Source organism: Plodia interpunctella, chromosome 2 (genome assembly GCF_027563975.2).
Source record: "Plodia interpunctella isolate USDA-ARS_2022_Savannah chromosome 2, ilPloInte3.2, whole genome shotgun sequence".
Classification (NCBI taxonomy): Eukaryota; Metazoa; Arthropoda; class Insecta; order Lepidoptera; family Pyralidae; genus Plodia; species Plodia interpunctella.
In genome coordinates, this window is record NC_071295.1 from 12,412,872 (window position 1) to 12,435,937 (window position 23,066).

General features: G+C 37.6%; 2 protein-coding genes across 9 annotated transcripts in view; one reads left to right on the forward strand and one right to left on the reverse strand.

Moving 5' to 3' along the window:
• Positions 1–16,070, forward strand: part of LOC128681677 (zwei Ig domain protein zig-8-like) — a 375,154-nt gene extending 359,084 nt beyond the window's left edge. For 4 of the 8 annotated variants that reach the window (XM_053765828.2, XM_053765773.1, XM_053765810.1 and 1 more), the window contains 3 exons: positions 9,369–9,511; positions 13,661–13,832; positions 14,166–16,070. In XM_053765828.2, the coding sequence (XP_053621803.1) occupies positions 9,369–9,511; positions 13,661–13,832; positions 14,166–14,290 (440 nt within the window). In that variant the 3' untranslated portion in view covers positions 14,291–16,070. The remainder of the gene's footprint in view (positions 1–9,368; positions 9,512–13,660; positions 13,833–14,165) is intronic. The other 4 variants (XM_053765795.1, XM_053765818.1, XM_053765781.1 and 1 more) reach the window with 3 other exon arrangements.
• LOC128681656 (pickpocket protein 28-like) overlaps positions 1–23,066 on the reverse strand; it is an 82,641-nt gene that overhangs the window by 50,377 nt on the left and 9,198 nt on the right. The gene's annotated exons all lie outside the window — the stretch shown is intronic.

A 23,066-nucleotide genomic window follows, 5' to 3' on the forward strand; every position in this document is an offset into this window, starting at 1 on the left:
GCATAGTCGCTAGAAAAAGGAAATTCGGAAGAAGGAAGAAACCTTGTCTGCGAGAATGGATCGCGATAGCGAGTGCAGCTGAGCACTCCTCAGAGCTAAAGATAAAAACGATTCCAGAACACGATTACAGAACAGCTGACCTTCACTAGTAGGAGAAGAAGAAGAAGAATAAAAATCATGGCGGCTAAGCTGGGATCAACATCATGTATTTTATGCAGTAAAAGGCTACTATGATAAAAACATTTCGTTGCTTCCCTTTTTTTTGCAAAAAGAACTATTCTCAACCTCAAAGGAATGTCGTCAGATGGTTGTCGTCAAGTTAGCAGCCTCCCAGTTTCTAAGCAATGTCCGTTTGCGTTGTTATATTACGACTTATTTCCAACGCCCACAGACAGACATTTTTTTATTAATAGCAGAAAAGATTGCAAAATCTGATGAAACCTCATCCTTTATCCTTGCCCTCCCCATCCTTTCCGGTTCTCGAGCTACCAAATTTACTTAGTTATTATACTATTATACTAACACCCGTAACTAACACCATTTGTCAAAGCTTTTAGCTGCACGCATGAAATACACAAGACTACTGCCAACAAACTATGGACATTTTCCTCATAATAAACAACAAGTAGGAACCTGTTAATCTCACTCAATACAAGGAATTAAAACGAATGGCGCTACTCAACAAGCCAGGTCTGTTCTACTTCGAGATATTAAAAAAAGTTGGTGAATTATCGTGGAGGCGAGTTCCTGGCCATGGCAGTGATGGTTAAAGTTGGGCCATTCGTTTAGGGTTGCCAGACTTTGGGGAAAGACAAGAAATGCCAGGGTATCTGACTGTGTTTTAGTTACGTTGTGTCGGGTTGGATTTATCACTCCTGCTGCGTAAAGTCTGAAGTTCAACCTGCATCGTTGTCGTGCAACTTCAGCAAATGCTTCTACGATAACGCAATTAACTTGTTACAAGCGGGGATTTCCAGTTTATATAATGTTTTGCTCTCTGTGCTTCGTCACACTTTCAAACGAAGCTTACAATGTAAGAGATCAGTAACACCGACAATGTAATTAGAATGAATTAATATATTTATGTGCCGAGTTCACACGCGCGGGAGGCCTTGTAGCTGCTGCATTCATAGATTCTGATATGACAAAAGGGACAATTTGGTAAATTCGATTTTCTACGGAAGAGTGTTATACATTGTCCTCCGGCCGCCATCGAAATATTTATTCCTTTCAATTGATAATTATTTTAGACTTTGATAACCATTGAGCTAACTAAATACTTAAGTAAATCATTGCCATTCTGCCAACGCACACAGTTTATACTGAAGTATGAATTGCATGATAGTAAAAGAGAGGTAGTATTTTGAATTCTGCTAGTATTTTTTAAATTGTAATAATCAGACAGGCCATTCCCGAAACTTGTGTAAATTGTCGAAGATGGCGGAATCGCATTTTTCCGCGCTGACTATTGTTCCCGCGCTTTGTGCGAGCGTCTCGTTTGCGCCATTGTTGTACTTCCTCTGTAATTCCTCTCGCGACATATATTGTTAAATCTCAAGCGCCCTTCAATGGCGCCGCTAAATATGTGCATACATTACCGAATAATGTTGTTAATGTTAATTAGACCAGCCTCAATAGAGCTCATTGTAGCACAATGACATGTATTTAAAACTTGGTAGTTTACAGTAATAGTTATAATGACTTCATTAGCCTGACTTTTGCTAGTCACAGCCATTTCATACTGTCAGGATTCCTATTCAAAAAGGCATGGCATGTGCCGGATTAAAATTAAATTTAGACTGTAGACTATAACATGTTTTTATATATTGTTTTTATGGAAACAACGGTTCATCACATACCATCTTCGACTTTAATTACTCTTTACCACTTTCAGAGTTTCACGTAAAGTTTTCTTATTTGTTTTGTTCAATTCATCTTCATTAATAAAGTCATAAATAATTGGTAAGCGAAAGTTCGTGAGTGAGCCAAACGTTATGATTCGGTGAGCGAGGATGAAAACTCGACAAACTTTTAACAGGCCTCGAAAGCTCGCTCGTAATGGAGCGGAGCTTACAGTAACCAGTAGGAGAGTTAAAATTTTTCACTTCTACTCGTATATTTATACTAGCTATTCCCGTGACTTACACGCGTGAATTTCCCTTTCGAAGAAAAAACATCCGCCATTTTTTTTATCGTGTAATCTAGAGGACACGCAATTGTGTCCCGTTTCTTTTTAATTTCCCATTTCCCGCCACGTATCGTTTTTAATAACCACAAACATAAATCAGAAATTTCATGTGTCTTCAAAAACAATAAAGCAGCATAAACATCCCAATCATATGAACTCGCGTCACTATACTTTACACTTATTACGCCATTGCGATACGTATATATCCTCGCCACGCCGGGGTAGTCAGAGCGAAGAGTTGCCAACTCGAAGTCCATGTATAGATTAAATAGTGACAGGTTGCTAGCATGACATGTTTAGTTATTGGCTCACTTCAAAAATAACGAATTTTCATGAAAATTCGCAAGCCTTTTTTCACCCTCGTAGGATACAAGTTACAAGAAAGACAAAAAATAATAAAAAATGGTTTAGATAGGAATTGGAAACTGGTTAATAACACTATACAATTAAAACAATGCTGTTATTTTGAAATCACAGACTTTAATTTTATTTATTTGTGTATCCACACATAACTTGCCTTACAATAGCAATCCTTTATCTCCAAAAGAACATGTCATATAAGTCATTGATTTCATTCCGTAACGGGTAGTTAAATTAGACAGATGAAACTACTCTCTATAACATGACTACGACACCTTCACGTGACCTTTGTAAACCCAGTAAGTGGCAATGAAATAAAAATCCCATATCCTTGGTCGCAGCGTGTTAGCTGAAAGGTGCGCGCCGCGCCGCTTATTGGATTGCCCTGCAGTTCCGCAACTTGAAGAGGGTACAGAAGTTGACCACGCACGTCTTCGTCGATCGATGTAATAGATCGGCTAGTGAAGAAATTCAAAAGACAAAAGCGGCCAACATTCATGCGTAAACAATCCATAAAATCTGTTAGCTGAAAAACTTAAAGTCTAGCAAACCTATAATAAACCTACAGACCGAGATAGGTGTATTTTTCCTTCCACTCTTACGTTAACGTCGCCACCTCGCGACCGGCGCCTCAAATTTACACCCTAATAGCATTCCAGTGTCCTACATTTTAGCGCAATACGTAAACTTGGCGATGTTTCCAACATTTACCTGTTCCAGGGGAACTCAAAACTGTTCAGAGAATATTCTGATTTGAGTTCAACAGACGAATAGAAAGCTGAAACGAAATAAACTTTTATTTACTGACTGTTGTATCTAATTATTGTTTCCTAACGTCCGGGTAAAGCTTTTTCGTGTCAAGTTAGGCATTTAAACGCTGCTGCGGTGAAATAAAACGACTTTTCAAAGCGTGTCCGTTTCATATTTCTGAAAAGTAAAATAATATTACCACGAAACCAATTTCACTAGTTGGACTGATTGTCTGTGATGGATTTGTCTACCATCTCGTCTCTGGAAAAACTTGTCTTCTAGTGCCACGCAGTTGTGACTGAGAGAAGATAGGATATTATGAGCGTTAATATCGAACTATGTTACATTTCTCTTTCAAGTTAAAATGCACCTCGTTATCATATTAAAATTAATAATTGACATGATTGAATAACTTATTCAGGAGATATTGCTATGAACGCCTCGCTCGAACTAGGCACTCAACGATTGAAGATGTAACTAAAATTATTCTAGTTTCTTTTCTTAAACTTGTACGAGTACTTAAACTTGTATAAGTACATCTTTTCTTCCGCAAAACGAATTAGAATTTTTCAAGGTTCGCGAATGTTCGCAGTGAGTTCGCACCTTGCTTTGTTCCCCGAAGTCGGCGTCTCAATTATTTTCGGGCGAAATCAATTAAAACTTGAGGCAGCGGAGCCCTATTTGTTTCAACTGTCTTCACCCCGCGCTCGTCTGTTGTTTACTTCGGCAGTGGTAGAAACAAAATCAAGACCCCATTGTTTTATTCAACCTCGATGAGTTAAATTTTTAATTGTTAAATGCAGATAATATCTCAGCAATTTCTATACACAAACATTCTCAAACGAATATACCAGAAACTCAATAAATATATTTCATCCACTTAGGTTTTTATTTGCAGGATTGTTTTGTCGACACGGTTTTCGATTTTTAATAAGTTCCAGTACGGAATATACATATTTCTATGAAAACATCAAACATTCCAGGAGTATCGAGTATGGGTCACAGGTCAGGTACTTGGCGACGGCAATACCTTGCTTCGTCGAAGAAAATAATAATAATAAAATTACATTGGCATAGTGTTCCGAATCTTTCCAAGATGATATTATAAACTTCAAGTATACCGATGTCGATGTAAATTCCACTTTATTTTTTCTATAAAATTGCAATGTCCGACAGGGTGCCCATTGTACTGTACACCGGTGTGTAGTTATGGTGGGGACTACCCTCTATCTACTGCATATTATTATGACGTACTTTGTGAAAAACAATAAATATAAAATATAAAAATACGATGATTTTTGATCACTTTAACATTCATACGTGTAAAAAATACAACTCCGTTCCCGTTAGCACACATCTAATATTTAAACAACTATGAATTACATGAATATTCCTTAGCACGATTTATTTTAGATTCAACTTCATGTAAAATTGTTTATAAATAAGCTACTAATGTCAAGGAAATCAAGTTATGCTAACCAAAGGCACGCACAGGTTTCACAGGCTCGTTGCCACCAATGTAACTTATTAAACAAAAGGCTGCAGTTAGCAGCTTGTGCAGGTCGCAGCGAAGTTCGCGAAGTCACCATGCGATGTGATTACCGCTGCTGATTGTCGCCTGCGAGTTAATGTGACGCACGTACTGGCTAATTGTTGCGCGGGCGGTAGAGGTACAAACACTTAACATATGTTTTAATTTTTTTTTCTAAAGTCTAAATAAAAAGTGTAATATCATATCCACCCGATCCACCTACCCTTATCTCACGTTAGTATGTCTCCTCCACTTTTCCCAATTAGACGTGTTATAGAATGTCATCGAACTTGTGTCAATATTTCAACTCCCATCTTCTATAATGCTCTGCCGCTTCGTCGCATATCAATCTTTTATGTGGCACATCTATACACAATAGAATTAGAGAGGATGTATCAGCGTTAGAAAATTATTACTTTAAGCAGGTGGCGCCAGGACACACCGCGTGGAGGATACGCTAGAAGAGTTGGCAAAATATACACAAGTCCATTGGTAGACAATTGACTTGAAATTGCTAACGTTTGCCTGTTGCTTAGCTGTCGTGATCACTAGTTCAATATACCTTGATGTCCTAATTCTATAGATCCACAATTACGTACAATCAATGAGAACAATAAATTAAAAGCCTGCCCCTGGATATCTTTTCAATGTATTACCTTAATGGCTTAATTTTGTTTGTGAATGGCTAAGTTTATGTACTAACTACAAAAAATTGTGCATCAGCAAATCACCGTTATCGCCATAAAGATGGATTTGTTTGTTGCCGGTCAGAGGTGAGGTCCCGCGCGCCCCAGTCACAAACAACATCACAAATTGTAAATTCACTAACTCGCCTCGCCCGCCCGAGTATAAGCGTGGCGCTATGATGCAAAACAACAATATTTGTCTCAACATTATTCCAAAAGAACTCCAAAAATTCGAGCTTTTGTATGAGAGATAAATTGTATGAAATAGCCATACCAACATAAACATAAATAAACGAACGAACGAACGAACGAACAAATAAATAAGTAAACAAGTAAACTAGTAAACGATGATTTAGCTCCTACTCTTCACAATATTTTATTTCTTTCAAAATTCCACATTTTGTCGCCTACTTTTTCACTTCATCGACAGAATATTTTTCAAGTCTCTCATTACGTCAAAGCAATATTTTGAATACAATATCAGACCAGTTTAAATAGTTTAACATAACAGAGCATCAACATATTGAGAGTCAAGGATAAACAGTGCGCATCTCAATCAGTTTGCAACGAAAACATTGCGCGCTGTTATCGCAGCCTCTGCGAGGGCATTCCTTTCAGAAGCAATAAGCAATTGCCGCGTACAACATCTTTTTCAACTTGATATAGCTCCACAAAAGTAAATGGCATATTTGACTACTCTTGATACGATTTTGTATGAATGTATGCAAAATCTAATTTAGATATTGTATAATGAGAGTGGGAAGAATGGTACTGATACGGGTTCAAAGTTTAATTTTATCATTATCACGCCCCCTATATAAAATTCTCACCAATATTTCAAAAATCACCGCTCAATGTACGAGATGTATGTCCTCTCCCTGAAAAAAAAATTCAAAATTACAAATCAAAATAATTCACTAACCAACGATATCACTCAAAAGAAAATTACAGTTAGTTCTTCTATGTTAGTTATTTCCAAAAATCGACCAGGGCACTTTTTCTCTAGTGTACTTAAGTGAGAACTGAGGCAATAAAGTTACAATTTTTGCCACAGCGTCTGCGACATTAACTAATGAACACAAGTGAAGTATGATTTTCTTAGTTATCTCTTGCATTAATACTTTACGTTAGCATCTAATATATCTTACATATTAAACCTACAATATAACTCCTATAATATTTTTTTCCTTTAGCAATAATGAGGTAAATGGTGGTTACCATTTACCATCGGGTTCAGTTCTTTATTTGATCCATATTTTCTTATTGTGGTATTTTTTTTGCTTCTCTAGCCGCACGCTATGCCGCATATATTATCATAGTAGTTATCCTTAGTTGCAAAGAGGTTATATAGAAAACCTCTGGATAGATCAAAATACGTTTCTCTTGCTTAAACTAATTCGTTCCTATCACAATCTCTACAGGATTCAAGCTCGCTGTTCTAAGCAAAGGTTTACGTTCCCCAGACATAAGCCGGAGCTGTGTTGTGAGCTTACGTCGTCTTGTTCCCTGTTGAGTACCTGTACCTCTGCTCCACGTGTATATCTTATTCGTATATGTTCCTCGTTTCAATTGCATATGTTACACTTAACAAATACATGGATTACAGAATTATATTTCACATTTAATTTAGTTATTATAATTACAAGTGTTACCACTGCAGACCCCTGTTGCCATGATAGGTTATTAGCCATATTGTATATATCATCTATATCATAGACATCATCATGGTTAGTTAGTAAAATGGGATCCCTTGGGACCAGGGAGGGATGGGCATCTTTCAACCGAGAGTTATATCTCATTAGTTAAGTTTCCCGTGGTCCCCCTGCAAAGGCCGCCTCTGTACACAATGCTTCACTGCTCTTACATCTATCATATCTGTAATCCATGTATTTGTCAGGGTCTTTACATGAACACAGAGTTTACCTACGCGTTCGAGTTATCAATCACCCGATACAAGCCACGCATTTATAAAACTCGCAGTAAAAGTAACACCATAGTTATAGGCGTAGTAAGTAAGGAGTTACCTTACGTTGTATGTACCGCTAATCAAGTACAGCAATCTAAAAATCCTTTTTTCTCCTTCCACCACTTCCTTGAATTACTTCTTGAGAATATTTTTTGATAGAGCTTATATCGTGGTTATAGGTATTTTGGGTTACATTTCATCGAACCTAATTTTTCGAAAACTTCACTCGGTCCAGTTTTCTTTTGAACAGTGAGTGAGAACTGTAAACCAATCACCAAGAGGATATAACAATAAAACGCTTTTGGTTTTTGGCAAGTGTATGGCGGCGACGGGCCCGAGACGAGACCTCATTAAAGCAATTCGCTAACACAAAGTGGCTCTAAATGGCGCACTATTGCTGAGGGCGCGCGGCCCGCCGCGAAATATGACGTCATAAAGTACGGAATTAACTGGAACGGCTCTCTTCAGACCCACAGCCCCTTAGAATATTATCACACATTTTCTACCATACTATCGCGGCAATAAAAAACTCGCATATACTTTTTATTTGTAAATGAAAAGGGTGAGCTTTTGACATTTTTTGACGTACAATACCAGCTTCGTGTACACGATAGTCTGATAACATATTGTTTCTTCCATATGCTGCAGTAATAACATCCAGTACACACGTGTTCGTTGGCAAAAAATAAACTCCCGTAAATTGTCAAAATAATTCGCGTCAAGCTGTACTTGCCAAAGCGCTGTTTAATTGCACTTTAGCACTGCAACATAAATCACAACGCGCCGCGACTGCCGCGTCGCCTGTCGCATCGCTCGCCGCCACGCTCGCCGACCCGCCTGCGACTCGATCGCCGCCGACACCGACCATTATGCTAATACCGGCGTTTCTATTTCAATTACCGATGTAGCTCCGACGTTAATCTTGCCAGAGTTTAATTAAGTAGATCCTTGCATTGGAATGGAATGTGGCTTGCTGATTACATGAATTTAACTTATTCAGCGCTGTAACAATAAACAAAAGGAACTAAAACTGTAGTAAATTGAAAAATGCAGCATCGGATAAGTTGAGACGCCGCCGTAATATTGTCAGCAGTTGTTTAACCCTAAAGAGAATACAGAACCAAAAGAGGGCTCGAAAATTATTTAGGCAGTTATTTTAAATGCAAATTGAGTTGAAATAGTGTAGCCATAAATCTGGAATGTTTGGATCATTCTTAGCGCGCAGTACAACGAGCTTAAAACTCTTGCTAATGGTTGAGCCAAGCTGAGCATATTAAGCGGAGAATAATTAAGACGCTTTTGTTCAGCGTTAAGAGAGCTCGCGGCCGCAACCCGGGCACGCGTCGAGCACAGGCTCCGACCAGACATGCTGGATATAATTGAAAACATGTAGCTGAAGATATTTCTCAATATGTCAAAGTCTGTTAAATAAATATTCCTAATATTACTGATAAATTTTCTTGCGTTACTAAATTATCTTTATCGAAAACTTACTGTACTAAACTATCTTACAATAAGTATGAAATAAGTTCCAGGGAAGATTATTTTATAGAAAAAAAAACCAATTGGGGGCAAGCCCCACTTTGCTTTACTTTTCAATAAGCCCATAGTGAACAGTGGGCAAAATCAGAGAACATCCCTCGTATCATCCATTCGTAGAAACGGATATAACTATAAAATACGTTGTAAATATTATGCTTACGTCAAGCTCAAGTGTCTACTACAAGAGACATCAGAGCTGGGAAGACCTTGTGAGCCCACTGATGGAGATGAACAGTGAAGTCACTGATCTTTAGGCATGTTTATCACATTTCAGTCGCCAAAGTCCCAGCCATAGAGCAGAACACAGTAACGTGGAAATATAAAGTGATATTGATCTTGCTGCAGTGCCATCGGCGCGGATCTTGGGCGGGCCGGACCTGCACGTGGACATCGGCTCCACCATCAACCTCACCTGCCTCATCCAGTTCAGTCCGGAGCCCCCCGCCTACATCTTCTGGTACCATGAGGACGAGGTGAGCGGACGCAAAGTAATTATGCTTTCATACTATTTCTACTAGTTATAGTTTAGTGTAAGAGCAAGGTTGTGTATTTGAGCCCGCCCTTAAAGAAATTATTGAATCACAATATATATTTTTTAATTACGAGTTATATTTATGGTAATAATAACTAGTAAATATATACGAGGTTGCGAGTGGGCTCAATGCACAGCCTGAAGTCACTGCCACTTTAAAGAGAAAGCCTATATCCAGCATTCAACTTCTTGTAAATAAATTAAAATGTTGTTCCATAACGGCAGCAAGACTTTGTTAAAATGTTTAGTTCGTGGTAATAGCCACATAAAATAAGCAAATTTCTTGTGGTACATTATTTGTAGTAATAATAACGATAGTGGCGCCCTCTAACCAACAGTTTATGAACACACAAACCTGAAATGTAGTTCCTTAAGCAATGTAAAGGTGGCGCGGCGCTGATATTCAATACCTACTCAACGTATTTCAATACCTTATCTACTTTTGTATTTCAATATCTAGGCTATTCAAATCAAAGACAGACATTATAGACATTGATGAAAGAATAAATACTTTATATGCTTTCAAAGATTAACCTAAACAAACAGAAAGACAAAAAAACAAATTATACTATAGGTATAATTTGAAAAATGCATTTATTTCACACACTTCAATTTTATTTATTTGTGTGAATGTGGATTTCTCCGCAACCTATTGTTGTCAACTTTTCACCATTTATATTTGTAGTTATCTATACATATAATAAAACAGTAAAAATATTTTTCTGTACACTGTAAGTGTACACTTGTATGTATGATTACGCTTGTCTCTGAATGTACTGGACGAATTCGAATGAAACTTTTTTGTTATATAACAATTATACCTAGCCAACATATAGGGTATAAATTATTTTGAAAAAATGGAAAACCTGATAGAGAAGCATGATGGTCCAGCTAAACTATAGCTAATATTTCAACTAAACTAATAGAAATTAAACAAATGACGCCTTAACAAAAGTTGTTCAGGCTGATGAGCATTTCCTGATGAAGTATAAAAATTTAATTGAAGCCGAGATTCTCACTGGGAGTGGATTCTTACTGGTGAAACTGTACTTATCCCGCGTATACCGCTTCAGGTCTTTTTATATTAGGGTCCAAAGGAAAGACCCCCAATATAGTACATAAAAAATATTTTAATCTCTCTAATAATTTTGTCTCCTTGCCAAAAATTGTTCAGCCACGCGAAGTCGCGGGCATCAGCTAGTTGAGATAAATTTAGATGTTTGCAACTGATGAAGTTGTTACAGCACAACATCTTAATTCGCGCACGCACCGCGCCGGGCTCAAGACAACTTATGTCCTGTGTATGCTAATGTATGCAGATTCGCGACAGTACGTCATCATTACCGTGCTTCCGCTGTATGCAAATGATTGCGCTCTGCTGGTATTCGATCGTTTACTCATTGCGAAAACGTAGTGCTTGTAAAAAGTTTAAAGAACTTGTGAACACGCCTAATGAATTGTTTAATCTAGTAATAGTTTACTCGCTATTGTTAAGCATTATAATGCATAATAAAAAATGTCCTATGCAATTAGACGACTGATCTGGTTTACATTATTCAATGTAATAGAAAACGCAAATATTATATAGTTTTACCATTTTCTTTTTCATCCACCCATTCTCCCAGTTTGTTGGTGGTCGGTATCATCATATGTGTAACCTGAACAGGTTGGCCTGGCGGCCCTCTTTCATTTTTGTCAATAGAGGCTACCTTGAAGGATCTACGTATATATACATTCTTTACGTATCTTATCCAAACGTGTTACTCCACCGAACCAGCCCAGCATCTTCATTCCTTTGACGTATAACTGATTTTCAAAAGCCTTTTTGAGTCGTGTATCATTGCTGACAACAGTTCTATACACTTTCCCATTGACTTGTAAAGGCATGTTTAAACTCAAAAACTGCCAGACCGATTTTTGTACGGTTTTCACCAATAGATAGTGTGATTCCTGAAAGAAGGTTTAGGTGTATAATTAATTAATTTTGGTTTTAATAATATAATTTTTGTATCGATCTTTACCGGGTTATTCTAGTTTTTCTTAAACTTTATTCGTAAGTTACTTCATAAGTTTTATAATTGCGTTACATTACATATCCAATGTATTTGCATACAAAGGAATGATAACGTAATTCCGTTCCTATTGACCTCCAGTGACAGTAAACAATAAGTTACAGTAAACAATAAGTTACATCGGGAAATATTACAGAGCTCATATTTCACACACAGTCTTTCCCGCCGACTCCTCTGCAACAGAACATGTTATACAGAGCCCAAACCGATCAAAGTAAATGATAAGTATAGACCAAGGGATATCTCCAATTACGCCAGGGGGTGTTTCTTTATAATTAGTTTGTCGAACAATAAAATGGGATCAAATAAGTTTAATTTATTTTCAACATAGTCCATACTTGAGCAACACAAAAATCATCGTATCTATTACCAGGTTGCATAAATAATATAAAAACGAATGAAAAACTTTAAAGAGAAAGCACATAAATATCTTCGTAAATTTACAAAACTTGCTTCACAACCTCGGCCTGTTACTTCACATCTCGTATACTCCTTGCTAATGACGAAGTGCGTCTACACCTCAGTGTAGCCGGCAGGTACGACCAGCTAGACTCAGGTGCAGCCGGTCATTGACGGTTACACTAGTTGTGTGTCATGCTTATCTTCAGCTATACCTTATCCCTTACCACATACCTTATCACACCATCTAGAACAGTAGACCAACGTACAGACGGTCGCCAATGATTAAAATTAAATTCAAGATTTTAGAATGAGAAAAAGGTGGTATTCTTATATACGTAAAATGAAGTGTCGTTTTGTCGCTGACTCATATTTAGATGCTAACATTCATGTTAAGTCTAAATAACGGATGCCCACGAATAAATTACCATTTAACCATCTGCGACCGAGTGCACCTCCCAATAAACATTAAAGCTAAAAAAATATTTTACAATAAACAGCTAAAAGCTTTATAAACGACGTACAACAGCGTAAAAATATTGCTATTTTTTTTGATAATGTTGTATAATTACCTAAGCATAACCCTGCAATACAGTCATCATTTAGGCAGGGCAATAGCTGCTCAATGGTTATGTAGGAAACCCTTAGAAAGCTCATTTATATTATATTTATTTATATATTGTACAAGAGCTGGCTCGCGGATATACAGTTTCAATTCAAGTGCTACTTTGGCTATAGGTCTTACCGGCGAAACCTACGTGTACCCGTGCAATATAACCACTATAATATGACTATAATTTCGGATAACACCGTTGCTTGGCCTCTACGCTACATATACTCTATAACCGAAATTAATCAGCGACCGTGGCACTCCCCCGTTCCCTCCTCTCTCCGCTGCGCACACGCCTGCTTTATTAGTTCGCAAACTGATTTACACGGCTGAATACTAACACGACTTATCAAACGCCATTAAAGCCAGGCCTCGCCGAAATTTATCGCAAACGTCTCCTAACATTAGAATTTCATTAATTAAACTCACTCGTTTCAGGTTAAGCCTTAATCCTGTGTGTTGAAAGTTTACCGTAACTTGAGGCAATTGAATTTCATGGGGGTGCGTCACTAGCGAGCATAATTATGATTTGATATAATATACAAAGTTAACAAATATCCTTGCAATACATTTTATCATCCAATAGCATCCTAAAACGACAACATTTCGTTAGCGCCACTGTCATTATATTACTTCAAGCAATTGAAATTTTATATTTTAACGTAATAAAAGTCTTATGTGCATTATTGATTTCTCAATTATCATCCACACAGGTGGTCATACAACTAGCCTTCAAAAGTGTACACTTCATTTTTCACGATCACTATATACATATAATAAGGAAGGTGTCAGTTCTGAAATAGAATTAAAATCTGGCAAGGAGTCTCAAGTTTTTCATCATGCTATGCGTATGGCATTGCAGGTATGCCCAACAAACGATTATTAATATTAGCGCCAATGATGGAGTGCAGCGGTATATTGCAAAGGTTATGCCCAGGCCCTTAAGGAAATCAGGCGTGATAGTATGTATGTCTTTAGTAATAGTATATTGTTCACGAGTAATACCGCGCGTTGGTATGTGAAGCAGGTGATATCGTACGACTCGTCGCGCGGCGGCGTGTCCGTGGTGACGGAGAAGGGGGCGGCCACCACCTCGTACTTGCTGGTGCAGGACGCGGCGCCGGCCGACTCCGGCCGCTACTCCTGCTCGCCCTCCAACGCGGAGGTCGCCTCCGTCAGAGTACACGTGCTCAATGGTAAATATCGCTTACTCCTTATTACTTGTCTTATTTGTAATGGAATTCAAATAAGCCTAGTGATAATGGGTTCCTTCTACGAGATATATGACTTATTCACTTAAGCTAGCCCAATTACTTCAGAAAACAAAACTATGCTGACCTGCGACAAATTAAACTACGCCGTTTAATAAACCCTTCACAAGACCTATATTGTAGAGTATAATAGTATTCGACATACAACGTTATAATAAGACAATACTTATCTATAATCAGATTACACGATGAAAAATCAAATAATTTGATCAATATAATGACATGAGGTCTATTTCAGTGGAGTACCATATGTTCTAGGCGAGCGGCCGGCGGCGATGCAGACGGGCTCGGCCGGGCTGTCCAACAGCTCGCACTGCATCGTCGCGCTGCTGTGCGCGTGCGTGCTGCACGCGCGGCTGCTGCGCGCGCAGCTCGCCAGCTGATCGCACGCTCGCCCGCCGCCCGCCGCACGAGGACCGCATGCCGTTCTAACTTAGTCCCAAATGAGAGACACGTTACGTCCGGGACGAACTTATTATTTATTGTTTGTACGGCTAAGAAAATGGAAGAATAATTTAAATTTCAATAAAACAATATACTGCGTTTCTTTTTGTCTTGTAAAATTGGAATGTCGCTAATCGTATTCGTGGCTAAGTTCGAACGTTTGCGGATAGTGCTGTAAATATGTGTTACGAAGTTTCTTGTCTAAATAATTTTAAGCGAAAACGTAGTTTTCCGTTAATTAAGAGATTATTGGAGGTTAGAAAATATTTTAAGATTTTTATGAACAAATAACGTGTAGAGTCAAATCACTGTGATTACTGTTCGTCGCTGATCGTTGAGACGCGGCCGGCCTCGGCTTGGCGGAGCATAGCATAGTCCGGTAGACAATCACTCAAATAATGTTGTATAAATGTAAATAAAATTAGTAGTTTCCTCAAGTTTTTATCAACACCGCTCAATAAAATATTTTATTCAAATTAATTACGACAATCATAACCCTTTCCCCGTTTGTGTTTGGTACTGAAAGCAGAGCCACCTTCAGCTTCCCCCTGCCGCTGCCGCGTCAGTCGCCACTCGGCCCGCCACTTAATTCTTCTGTGAATATATTTCAACATAGATATCCATACACCATTACAAATCACGATTTTGATATTTTTGTTGTTCTCTCGATTGAGATTGTACATATATAGTTATAATGTAATAAATGTTTTAACAAAAAAGTTATAGTAATATTTAATGTAATGTAATAAAGAGTACTTATTCTCGTTACAATTGTCGTGCCAGTCGATGAGAGAGGCTGCTAGACAGAATGTGAATTGTTTTATCCATCGACGGGTGGGTAATAGTACATTGTTCACCGTGGTAAGAAACTAAAGGATTTCAACGAGGGTGACATGTTAAGCCCGAGACGTAGTCGAGGGCATTAGTCATCCGAGTAGAATACATATTTTTTCCGAGTGATACATAGTGCTTTATACGACACCTGTCTACAGGGATAATTAAATAAGAAGTTTTTTCCGGAATAAATTTATTAATTACAGCTTGTGTACTTTCGTTAATCCACGTTGGCGTTAAACTTCAATACTGTCACTAGAGACGACATTTTGATATATCATAAAATATTCAAAGAGGATTATAAATTAAAAACTACAAATTGACAATAAAATTCAACAATGACCAACGCTGTTTTAATAAGTTTCTTTCGGCATTTCTTCTCAGCAGTGGTCGTTCCGAAATGCTAGTAGTTTGTAGCTTTGGTAAATATCATTTAATTTAGAATATGACGTGAAAAATTTTGATTTTGATTCCACAATTTGCTAATGCGCAAAGCATACGCGCATTTTTTTCAGTCAGTTTCAATTTATGAGAATAAAAGAACAATTACGTAAGAGTGACCGGCGATTGAAGTGTGCCAACTTCAGCCAGCAACAGCTATGTACTAATTTTTTTAAGAATTGTCATCGCCATGGATATCAGAATATATACGGCATCGCTGTCATAGTTTTCGGATATAATACGATAAGTATTTTAATTTGCCGAATGACGGCGAGATTCGTATTTAGGTATTTCAGCCAGATTACTTCTCAAGGGCACAACGGATTTTCATACGATAATTCCGCCCGCATTTTTCGTTCGACTTCAATCAAGTACTTTCTAAGTCTAAACAGGGAATATGAGTCTTTGTAAGCAGGTGTCGTAAATTGAAGACTCTATAAACACTTATAAAAAATTTCTAGTTTAATATTTAAGTGACCAATTTCCTTGAACTTACGTGTATAAAAAATTTATTAACTTTATTATACCTTTAAATAATAATTATTATTGATGTATTTAAGTTATTGCCCTAGAACAATAATTCTAAGTTGCTATAACATTTTAAATTATTGTATAGATTATAATGCAATATTTCTAAATAGCATATTTATTTTCGAATGTTATTTATATTATAATATTTTCTTATATACCAAAATCATAATTTACTTCTACTTTTATAGAAAGTGAATATACATTTATGGAAGCTGTGGCTGACTCAGTTGTATCGCAGTAACAGCGCAGCAGAGCTGTTGGCCAAAAAATACTTGCACTAACGATTACTAACTGCGATTTATTTTTTGAGTAATCGCGACTAGGACAGGACATGACCACAGGAATCTGTCGCTAATATTAGTTAACACTTTGGATGATAACATTTTGGATGATAACAATATAAAGTACTTGCAATCGTGATTTTTTTTTGTCTAAGTAATTTCAACATAGCTCGCATTAAAACTAAGCAATATTGCTCAGTATTTGCATTTTGCCGGAGCTACTGTACAACTAGCTGCAGCAGTATACTTAATATAAGTAGAGTCGTATTGCCTTCATACGTTATAATTCTACAAGCATATTTATTCAACTGACGATAGAATTCAATGTTTAAACAATAATAAGTTTAATTTCTGAGAGCATACGGTTTATTTCAAGCTGACTCAAATTCCAACTCAAATCATTTCTTGCATATCATGCGTTTACAATGTTTGTTTAATGACGTACATAATGATTGTTTATAACTAGACTAACTAACAACTACGCCGAACAGTCTGCGTGTAATCGTAGTCGGCAATCAAAGTGCTGGTTCATTACGGCCAACTCTGCTGCACGGTTAACATGACAACTTTGTCCAATGACAATAGTTTCATTTAAATGGATTTGTTACACGTGTCACACATGCTTATTTACTTATTTTTGAAAATAATAATGAAATGAAAAAATTCTCGAATCGAGCCGGAATTGTCTCATTGTTCAAAATCGAAGATTATGCATTAAGAGAAAAAAGTAAATGGATCCATTTAAATGCATTTTAATATCCGGTTTCTATCTGTTGGTTTCAATAAGCACGTGCCACACTGTCTTCAAGTTGTTTCAAAGTAGTATTTGGCTGCTTCCGTGCAACCAAGTTGATGATTATTTTCGCTGTAGTCTTCTAATATACGCCAAATTTCATTTCAATTAAAACGGTGAGAAACATCTCCCATCGCGCGGTGAGCACAGGCGTCATACAATGCACATGTAACCATTCCTCTTTGTACCATACCTACTCGTAAGTTAGCTAATGTTAAACTTAATTTATCGGTCGGCGTTACTCTAAGGTTAACAACAGCATATTGTAATTGTAAATTACTGAAATTGACAAGTTTTGTATAGAATAATTGTAAATAATAGACAGAGTTTTACAATAAAGTTGATCTAAGTAGGCGGAGATTCTATGATACGAAGACTATGTATGTAAAACATAAAACTTTATGTATACATAAACGGAATAAGTTTGTTTTCAAATAAAATATTTAATATTTAAGTAATGTGACATTTTATTCGAGGCTTAGCCTCGGCTGATGGCACTCAGTGCCGCTCATACTAATGTAACCTGAACTGAAAAACCCATGTGCATATAATATTTAACTTTCTATATGTAATTCATTTTGTGGAGTGGAAGATCTGATGCAGCATCATCATAATCAACAAAGTTGTTCAGCCTGATTTATAAGCATTTTGTGATCTCGTATATCAACAAGCTGAAACGTCTAACGTCCGGCTCTAAGAGACCAGCTGCACTTTATAATGTATGGAAATGGTTTGTATTCATAACTAGCTTTTTCCCGCGGCTTCGACCGCGTGATGCGTGATTTCCCACGGGAGCAATTATTTTTCCGGGATAAAGGTACCCTATGTCCTTCTCCGTAATTCAAATTATAAGCGTGCAAATTTCAAGAAGATTGAGTAGATAGAGCGTAAAGGTAACAAACAATCTTACTTTCGCATTTATAATATTAGTTAGGATAGCCCGAATCACAGAACCCGCGCGTGCGTACTAGCTGATGCTAATAATTAGATAAGTATATGAGAATACTAACCTATTAGCACGGGGTGTGCGATTCCTATCCTATTATTTTGGTGCAAATCTGCAGAAAGCATACTTTCGTCAGGGATAGAGATAGAATAGCTACACTTAGAGAGATAAAAAGCATCGAGAGAGGACAACATAGGAAATGATTTCTAAAATTCCTCATACATGTCTACGAAAACTTCTTCAAGTATGTTTCAACAATATTCTTTATAGTAAGTCAACACTAGGGCAATGGTCTAAAACAATTATTATTACTTTACAAACAATGGTCAAGTGCGTGTCGGACTACGCGCAATGTCATCTCTGAGATTTACACGACTATTTGTAAGTATAATAATTATTTACCATCATATTTAAACGAAATTAGAATCCTGTATGTCACAAAAGCGCTTTTATATTCTTATAATCAATCTAATCTATTCAAACAAGACTTAATTGACAATATCGTCAAGCATTTGCCCGCGAAGCGTTCGCGCACCGCAACGCTCCGCGGGCAAATGCATCTCTACCACGTGAGCGTCGCTGCACCCTCCCGCCACACCCCGCGCCCCTCTGGACCGCCCTCGGATACGCAGGTCTTTGGACGCTTCCTGAGTTTGATATTAAATGTCATCGGCTGATTCCAACGCTTAATTCAAAGACTGGACGCAGATTCATTTAAATAAGTTACTAACATAGTCTTAAGAACATTGTTCCTAACATTTAATTATTTCACATTTACATGTGTAAAAATATCTTACTTTATGACGGCAAATAGGAATTCTTTCGGTCTTACTTACCTGTAACGAAACACATTTCATTAATAAGATTCTTATCTATCAAAATATATCAATCGACGAATCGACACACGTTTTTACAAAAATGACATTTTTGACACACGCTTTTATGGTTGTCAGAGAGATCTTATTGCATTCAATGTATGACAAAACTGAGAAATTCCCATATATTCCCATAGTCTATAGCCGTTCCGGGGTGCATTAGGTCAAGCTTAATATAATAATACATAGTCATCCAAACTAAACGTCTGTACATCAGCTCAATCGGTTGATATCCACTTCATTTCACAACTTCTCAACTATTAAAACTTAAAAGGTCTTAAAGCATTTTTAACAAAAAGACGATCGTAATCCTAACTAATTTCAGATACGAATACATAATAAAATAAAAAAGTACAATAAGATAGTTCATTGATTATCTGAACACCTAAAATAATTATATAAATTGCACGTAACCCTCTTAACGCGAACTCTCTCTTGAAAATTGACTTTCCAACCAACTTTAAATCTTCGTTTAATGATCCAAAATATATCTATTTTACCTAGATTATAAATACTTTTTCAAACCTCTGGCCTTGTCAACCACCCTGTTGAAATTGGTTCCTCACACCGCATTAACGTAACGACGTCAATAGTGCTCTGAAAAGGCCCTACTAGAGATGTTTTCCTTTTCAGGGAAAATATTCCCGAGAATCGCTGATTCGCGCGGATTCGGAGAGCAGCTAATCAGGTAGAGATTAGTCGATAGATGAGACACACTGCGGGAAACGGGACAGGATATGTTACTGGTATAGGGATGAGATGAAACAGAGGGATAATACGTAGAGGGAAATGCACGAGATACGTTGCGGAAAATGGTCCTAGACAAGTAACGGGAAACGAGATAAGACGGGACGGGACAAGTTATGGGAAAAGTACAGTATACATCGCGCGACAGAGAGTGGGAAACAGGAGGAGAATAACTGTTTTATTTTGATTTCTTTTTTTGAAGCCACGGGCAGAAGCTACTAGTGCTAGTATTATTACTTTATTTAAGTAATAAATGATGGCATGTTATGGTAACAACTGAGATCTGGCGTCCTGCTGGGACCAGCTCAGCGAGTGCTGAGTGCAGTTGCGTGTCACGGACTCCTCCGAGGGCCGGCGCCATTGTGTGTTTCATATAGTCAAATAAGACTAAATGTTGCCCGGGTTTCGCTCCCATGGGAATTTTGAGATAAAATATAGCTATAACAATCTTAGATAATGTACCTTTCTGATGGTGAAAGAATTTTTGAAATCGGTTTGGTAGTTTCGGAGATTACCCGTCTCAAACCTACAAACTCAAAAACGCTTACCTCTTTATAATAATAGTATAGATTACAGTCATGCAAAGTCGCAGCCGCCCGATCATGTAATTTTTTTCTACGATAAAATATTTTTAACAATCTTGCTTAAATCAACTGAGTAAATAAAATAATTGTTAAAGGTCCACAAATGTGTTAGAATTGGTGTTAGGTAAAATTCCACAGTTTCCACATCAAATTAAATGTATACATGCAGTATTAGGATATCTACTTGATATAAACATGAGTCGCAAAGTAGAAGACGTGACTCGAACCTGCATTTTAAATGGCTGTTGATGATGATGGATGGCATGTGCAAACTTTATGCAATGTTGAAGATTAGTGCATGACATGACATCGGCGATTTCCGTATGTACTTGTTAGTGAAGCCTGCGTGTCGAGTGATTACATCAATGTATGTGTCTTTGACATGACTACAGCCTATGCAGTATTGTGCACGTGAGAAAAGTTAAACCATGGATAGTTTGTCTCTCTGTGACTTAAGTCGACAAACTCACTATTACTTGTAAAAAAAAAATTGTATAAAAAACATATCTTGAATTCAGATTTCTTTGATTCCGTATGAGTCATTCAATAATTAAGTAGGAAACTGTATTTCTATTGCGGTCATGGGTCATGGGTAAAGTCATGGCAATCTAGAATGTCATGTTCACTCAATTTAATTCAATTGAGTGAATATGACATATTCGTTTCGCAGTTTACCAATTGGGTCAATTGGTCAAACTGGTGGCGGCGTCGTGGGCAGGTCATGAAGCCTCTATGGATGGCCGACCCATGCTTCAACTAATCGGGAAACAGGGGAAGCCGGTCCCATTCCCATTATTTTGGGCTCGCACGCAACTACGCTAACTTGTTTATCTCGCTCGCACACGTTACTATTTGTCAGTCAAACATTATTCAGCAATTAGATGGTCTGGCCCGCGCATTAAGTTAACTACCTACAGAATATTCTAGAGGATTAAATACAGTATTAGGTCTAAGTGATTACTCGTGTAAGTTGCGGGCCGTATGTGTGGCTGTTTGTGCAGGCGGTGTTTGCTTGCTATTAGCTGCATGCTGATGTGACAATGTTATTAAATTATGACTAATGCGAATCAATTTAGACACCTAAGTAAATACAGTTAAACCTGGGTAAACTCAGCGGACTGACAAAAATCTTGATTCTATCTTCCCCCGCTTCGCACGGGTGCAATATTATGCATATTATATACACATACAGCTACCTCTTGAATTAGTCTACCTATTAAAAAACCTACATCAAAATCCGTCGGGTAAAGTTGTAAAGCTTCTAACCCGCTTATATAGGGAGTATAGGAACAGAAAGCGGAAATCAACTTTGTTTAATACTATGTAATGATATGAAATACTGCCAATATGAATATTAATTATACATATTAGATATAAATAGTTTTAATTATACATTAGAAATTGTATTTTATTTTTATTTTTACTATTCTCATAGGCAGGTGTCATATGTATCGCTGTCGCTCGAACTTTTACGTCTTCTTTAGTTAGACAACCAGAATAAAATAGTACACAAAAGTTAGTAATTACACACTCAATAAGTAAATAATAAAGACTTGACAACATGAAGAGAAAAATATAATATGAACTTGACCCTGTTAGGTAACATGTTTACAACTTTAACATCATCTAAGATAGATAAGTATAAAATATCTAAAAATAAAACTTGTCATGAGCGAAGTAGATATTGCGCTATTATTTGGAGCAGTTTTGCGGGCATAGAGCAGCACGTGTTACAATAACAATAAATCTGGGAGTACGCCCGCGCGCCGCCGCTAGGAAGCGGTTAAACGGCCGCAATAAAGCGGAGATGTGCGCAGATCGTGCCCGCTGTAAAGCCGCGCTCGGCGATGACGGTAGCGCCAAGACACCAAGTCTGGTTTTCTTAGCCAGTTACTCATCATTGTTATTGTTAACCAACAATAACACACATACTTTGTGAGCTTCCTTTACGCAATTGTTGTAAAACATCTAGAGCTAGCAATTAGCGAGAGTTAGCAGAATCGACACGAATTTCAGCAAACAAAATCTTTGCGAGTTTCATTTCGGTTAATTACCACCACATATATCATAGCTGATATGATGTAGCTCGCAACACAACTCAATCATAGCGGTAAATACAGAAGTCTGTAATATTACAGTACATGGCGGGTGGCGGGCTAGCGGGCACGTGCGGAGGTCGCCGGCGTCACGTCGCGCCGCCATCCCTCACGCCGACACGGAAACGCTCTATACAGCATCACTCGATTAGTTACCCATCCCCCCCCCCCTTACCCCTCCGATTTAGACCTACCCCCACACATCCTGTTTTATTTTATGTATGTACGTACTTTAAGGATCGAAAAATCATAGAATTTAATTTTAAAAAAATTATCGGAACTTTGTACAGAATTGCAATACTGCTGCCTGAGATCCACGCCCTTAGGAAGTGGGTATCCCTCATGAACCAGGTTGCATTTTCACCTGACATAAGCTATGGAGGTAAGGAAGAATATGATCTTCCTTACCTGCATATGGTGGAAACGGTGCTACTACGCCTATGTATAGTATTTTTGAAAAATAAATTCTATGATGTTTCGATCTTTAAAGTGTGAAGTACATACATACATAAAATAAAACAGGATATGTGGGGGTGGGTCTAAATCGGGGGGAGGGATGGGTGCTACTATACGCTATGGCGTAGTAG